A 6,000-nucleotide genomic window follows, 5' to 3' on the forward strand; every position below is an offset into this window, starting at 1 on the left:
GTAAGGCCGGTCACCGTCCTAAGTACTTGACAGCTGTTGGCTCATGTGGCCCCAACCCCTGGAGAGGCAGGTGCTGCCCTCACTGCCGTTCACACACAGCAACGCTGCCCTGCGTCCCAGAAGTCTGGTGGCTCCAGGGCTCACGCTCCGAGCCACTTGGGGGCCTGCTGTTGTCAGGGTGGAGCAAATGGGGTGACGAATCACGTGGCACAGTCACGATGGGCAAAGATCTGCGGTTGAAGACATACTTCCCCTCCCCACTGAGGCCGCTGGGTTCGGATCCTGAGCATTGCCCCGGGTGGCCCCCGGGCTGCGAGCATCACGGGTCTCCAAGCTTGGGACATATTTTAAAAACTACTGCCAATGAAAGAGCGTGCTGCCAGATGACTCTGGGCAGAGGGAACGTTTGTAGGGGGGATGTTAGAGGCCATCTGGCAGCAGACGAAGCGGCTCTCAGAGACGACCCCATCACAGGACCTTCTGGCTCGTGCCAGCATCAGGTGGCATCACGGTGGCGACTCGGCCGGCTGCGCCTTCAGAAAGCAGGTGAACGGGACAGGATTGGGAAAGGCTGAAACCAAGATATCTGCCCAGCGGCGGAGGTGAAGCCAGGGAAGGGTGCCCAGAGCTGAGTGTGGGGGGACGGCAGGGTGGCTCAGTGGTCGGGCACCTGCCTTTAACTCAAGAGGTGACCCCGGAGTCCTGGGATTGAGTCCCACATCAGGCTCCCCGCAGGGAGCCTGCTTCTCCCTCTGCCTGTGTCTCGGCCTCTCTCCGTGTGTGTCTCATGAATAAGTAAATAAAATCTTAAAAAAAAAAAAAAAAAAGAAACTGAGTGTGTGCCTGGTTCACTGAAGCACAGACTTGGGGGACGGGGCACACCCAGGTGTCCCCTGACCTGGCGAATGACACCAGCTGTGAAACCAATGTTCACATAAAACAGAAAACCATGTGGTTTGTTTTCTGGCCTAAGCCTGTCAGGACAGCATTACAGAAGAAAATTACAGGCTAATTTTGTTTAGAGCTCAGATCTGAAAATTCCACTTGGCAAACAGGACACTGAGCCGGATCAAAAGAGTGGTTCCCTCTGACCGGGGAAGAGGTCGCCCCAGGAATCTGTGAGCATTCAGCAGAAAGACAAGCTGAGCTAAATACAGCAACAGAACAGCACAAACTGAAGGTTATTTCCACAGATGCCAAGAAAATGCTCAATGAATTTAATTTATGGCATAGGCCTGATTAAGAATACCGTCCACATACCCCCAAAGGACGGACGCTGTCAGCCCTTCAAAATGCTGAACACCATGGACCAAAAATACTTTCCGGAGGCACACCAGAAACCTAAAAGACGGCAATGAGAAAGGAGGAAGCAGACAGAAAAGGGATTAATACAAAAGAATTCAGAAAATGCTTGTCAATGACACAGTTGCAAAATCCAAGGAAATCAGCAACAAGATATAAGAAGTCAACTGTACAGCAAAGTTGCAAGACATTGATAAAGGCCACAAAAAAAAAAAAGTCACAGAGAAAAATACGAAAAACGAAACCCTCTTTCTCGTACTGATTAAATATCTAAGAATGGATACGGTGGGAGCCACACAAGATGTAACTGAAGAAAATTCTAGAGTGCTAGCTGCAAGGAGGATCACAACAGGCAGAGGCCGGAGAGACAGGACAGAAAGCAGACTCTTGAGACTGGCATGCAGATGTAATACTACCGAGAATTTGGGACTAATGTCAATCATAGCCATGATTTCTACAAGTGGGGGTGGGATCCGTAGTGATAAATCAGGGGCATTTATCAGACTTCAAAGCCAGGAAGCCACTAAGATTGTGCAAGACCCCAGGGAGGCTGCCTCATGGGGTGCAGACGGGGCGGCCTGAATCCCACAAAGACCCACACCAATCATGATGAGGGATGTCGGGTACAGGATGCTTCCACCAGCGGCCACAACACCCAAACTGATGGACGGAACATGCCCAGAATTTAGGAATGTGTGGACGCGGCCTGGGGGCAGGCCCAGCCCGGGGAAGCCTTGCTGCCCCAGCTCAGCGCGATCTCGGGCTCCACCCGGGGTCAAGGCAGGAAGCCCTCCAGGGCCGTGGCTCCACGGAGCCCTGGCTGGAACTCTGAGCCATGATTCTCCTGGAGGCCCGAGCCATCCAAGTCCCACATTTGGGTGGGGGCCTCTTCCTCCTGCACCTGCCGCTGTCCCAGAGGGCCCTGCTGGGGGCACCAGGGGCTGGTGACTGGTTGACGGGAAATATCAGGCAGCCATGTGAGCCAGCCAAGCCCGCATCATCACGCATCAGCTAGTAACCACCAGCTGTCACCCCGTCCCCCGCCCCCTCCTCCCAGCCCCTGGCAACCATTAACCTCATTTCTACTCTATTTGCCTACCTCGGGCATTTCACATACATGGACCCCCCACTTAGTAGGTGGCCCTTGCGCTCTGGCTCCTTGCACTCAGCACACCCTTCCAAAGTGCACACGTGCCTCTCCTTGCTGCCAAGTATGTTCCCGACATGTACACACCACAGCCTGCTGTCCACACTCCAGCTGATGGACGTGGGGCTGTTTCTGCGGCTGTTGGGAATGAGGCCACGGTGAACATCCCTGTGTGCGTATTTTTATTTTTCTTGGGCATAGCAAGGAGGGTTTTATTTTATTTTTAAAGAGATTTTTAATTTTGTAAAAAGATTTTATTCATTTATTCATGAGAGACACAGAGAAAGAGAGGCAGAGACACAGGCAGAGGGAGAAGCGGGCTTCCTGCAGGGAGCCCGATGCCGGACTTGATCCCAGGACCCCGGGGTCACGCCCTGAGCCAAAGGCAGACGCTCAAACGCTGAGCCACCCAGGGGTCCCACGCTGAGTCACCCAGGGGTCCCACAAGGAGGGTTTTAAAGGCAGGATGCTGTAAGTTTCGCATCAGCATCGTCTCCTGGGGTGGGTGGTCTCAGGCCACAACGTCCTGTGCCTTCACTTCCTCAAGGGGCAAATCTGGCTAACGGCACCTCTCTGACACCCCGAGGATGACTGCGGGCTGGGATCACAGGATGTGCAAGTGTTCTGGGGATCACAAGTGCACCTTGCAAAGAGAAGGTGGTATTTTATCCATGAGGTTACTTATAATTTTTTTTTTTGAAGTGCGTGATTGGTTTCAGACTTGGGCGTATGACCAAGAAATGTTTCAGAGTTTGAAGTCAGGAGGACCGTGGGTGGAGAACACTGAACGTGACAGTTGAACACGGCCAGCCTGCGATTTCCATAGCTTGGCAGATTTTCTGTGGCTGGGTGGGTGAGGGAGCGGAAGACCGGACTGTTCAGACATCATGGGCTTCGATGAAAAATATCTAAATCTCGCAAAGTGGGAATTCTTCCCAAGATATTTTATACAGGATAAATCTCCAGATTCTCCCAATACTATGCAGCTGTTTGTCCTCTTTCTGGAATATTCCCTTGGCCTTCTTGCCTAAGGGAGGCCCGGCTGCCCTCCCGTGCAGCCCTCACAGGAGAGGCTCCCTTTCCACCAGACTCTTCCGACGACTGCGGAGCTGGAGGGTCAAGGTCCCTGCTCCTCACTGCCACTTCCAGATCATTCTCCCCACCCCACCCCCTAGCTCTGAACCCCATTTCACCAGGTGGCATCACCACCGCCCCTCAGCGTCACCACCGTCTCCTCCTACAGCATCTTTCCAGGCCCCCACGGGGTGTCTACCCCATGAAGAGCATTAACGACAGACTCTACCCTCCTCACTCCCCTGTGATAAACAACTCAGTTCCTCCCTAGAAGCCAAGACCTGGAGCCACCGGCTGGGGCTCATGCCCCCACCAGCAACATCACCCCAGTCCCCCCCTCCTCCACACTATCCCATTTCTTTGACCCCCGGTCCATTCCAAGTCCTGCCCTTTAGCAAAGTTACATGTCACTGCTTCCTATCTGTCTCCTGGCCCCGCTTCCCCACACCAGCTATAGCAAAACCCCTTTAAAAAGCTGGCCATGCTCCCGGGTCTACAGGGTCTCTCCAAATGTCCCCTCCCACTCTCAGCACTCTTCCCACCCCATCCCCCACAAGGGTCAAGGGCACGCTGGGGCCCCATGTTGCTCAATGCATGGCCCAGTTCGGTTCTCCTCTGACTCGTCTGGGCAGCGTTTGAATCCTTCACTCCCCCCCTCCCAGAAACACTACTTCCTGTTCACCTGGCTTCCAGGACACGGCGCTTTCGCTTCCTCCTCACTGGTCACACCTTCATCCCCTTGCTGGTGCCTGCGTCCTCAGTCTCTTACCACCGGATGACACCAGCCTTCATCCGTGGACCCTTTTTCTGTCTACGCTCACTCCGTGTCCATAAAGCCAATCTGCATACCAACACCTGTCGAGTCTATACGTCATACCTAGTAGACCTCTCTCCTGAACTCAATGCTTGAATATTCAAGTGCCTACTTGATCTCCGACGGGCACTTCAAACTCAACACGTCCAAAACCGAGCTCCCGAGGGATCGTCCCCACCTGCAAAATCTCAGTAAGGCCTTGACTTCTCTGCTTTTTTTTTTTTTTTTTCAATTTATTCATGAGAGACACAGAAAGAGAGAGAAGCAGGCTCCCTGCAGGGAGCCCGACGTGGGACTTGATCTCAGGACCCCGGGGTCATGCCCTGGGCAGAAGGCTCAATGGCTGAGCCCCCCAGGTGCCCCGGCCTCTCTGCTCTTACTTTGTCGCCTAAACCTGCGGTTAGTTAATAGCGCGGCTGCAGGCTGGAGCTGCGGCGCCTGGTTGGCCCGTCTGCTGGCTGGGTGTGAGCTACTTAGCCTCTCTGTGTCGTTTCCCAGCTGTGAAATGGGAATAACAATGTTACCAGGCCCTGTGTAGAGGGGTGCTGTGAAGCTCAGGTGTCCTGCCCTATTTCAAACCCTCAGCGCCCACAGATCAGCCCCACCACACGTGTGCAATGGGCACGATGAGGACAGCACAGCACCCGGGGAACTCTCCTTCCTGTACCCCGGCCACCCGATGGGGGTTCCCTGGTGGAAAGCCACGTGGTGCAAGGGGGCGTCCTGCAGCTCCTTCTCGACCTCACAGGGCACCTGGGAGTTCCCACAGGGCAGCCCCTGTGCCGCTGCGCAAGAGGGACTAAAGGGCAGGCGAGGACTGAGCGTCCTGGAGATGCTGCTTTTCCAAAAAGACGGCAGCGAGGGCACCGCCAGGGGCCTGCGGGAGCTCACCCCCGGGGTGGGGTGGGGGGAGGCAGTGACGGGGCGTTGGGAGGCCTGGGCGAACGCCCTCCCGGTCCCCAGGAGGCTGATACTCTATCCCGAGCCCCAGCTTTCTTTGCTGCAATGTAAAAAGAGGGAGGGGAGGGGGGAGGAGAGCAGGACAAGAAGTGGGCCAGGCCGCCCTTCCGTCCGCCGAAGCCCGCCCAGCCATAAGCCGGCCGCCCATCACTTACGCGTTCGACATGGCTATTTCCCTCTTTCCCTCGCCCGCCTGGAAGCTCCCCCGTCTCCCGCTGACGGGCGGCCGGCTGCAGGCGTCGGGACGCCACCAGGGGCGTCCAGAAGGAGGAGGGGGACGGGGCTAGCCTGTCACTCCGGGCAGGACAAGGCGAGAGCCGGCAGGCGCGCGCAGGCTCGGCCAGGTGGGCTCGAACGTTCCCTCCCCACCCGAGGCCGGGCTCAGCGGGCCGCGTCGCGGAACCTAGCAACCGGGACGCCGCGCCTGCGCAGTGCCGGCCACCCCCCGCCCCCCGAGCTCCACGCGCCTGCGCGGCGGCCTGGTTCCCATGGCAACCACCGCGCGGCGCCTGCGGGATGCTGGTCCAGCGCCAGCGAGGGACCAGGATGCGGAGGAGCTCACCTGCGCGCGGACCAGCACGGGGCCCAGCCCCGGTCCCTTCCGCCGGCGCCTCGTCCCCCCGCGCCGTCCTCCCGAGTCCCCGTTTGCCCCCTTTTCATCCGCCTTCCCATGTGCGGCCTTGATGCTTGTAGCCTCAGTGTT

General features: G+C 56.8%; 1 protein-coding gene across 2 annotated transcripts in view; it reads right to left on the reverse strand.

Moving 5' to 3' along the window:
- IQCA1 (IQ motif containing with AAA domain 1) overlaps window positions 1-5,672 on the reverse strand; it is a 146,546-nt gene extending 140,874 nt beyond the window's left edge. For both annotated transcript variants that reach the window (XM_038574286.1, XM_038574288.1), the window contains exon 1: window positions 5,453-5,672. In XM_038574286.1, coding sequence (XP_038430214.1) covers window positions 5,453-5,463 — 11 coding nt within the window. In that variant the 5' untranslated portion in view covers window positions 5,464-5,672. The remainder of the gene's footprint in view (window positions 1-5,452) is intronic.
- Window positions 5,673-6,000: the final 328 nt, after the last annotated feature.

Source organism: Canis lupus, chromosome 25 (assembly GCF_011100685.1).
Source record: "Canis lupus familiaris isolate Mischka breed German Shepherd chromosome 25, alternate assembly UU_Cfam_GSD_1.0, whole genome shotgun sequence".
Taxonomy (NCBI): Eukaryota; Metazoa; Chordata; class Mammalia; order Carnivora; family Canidae; genus Canis; species Canis lupus.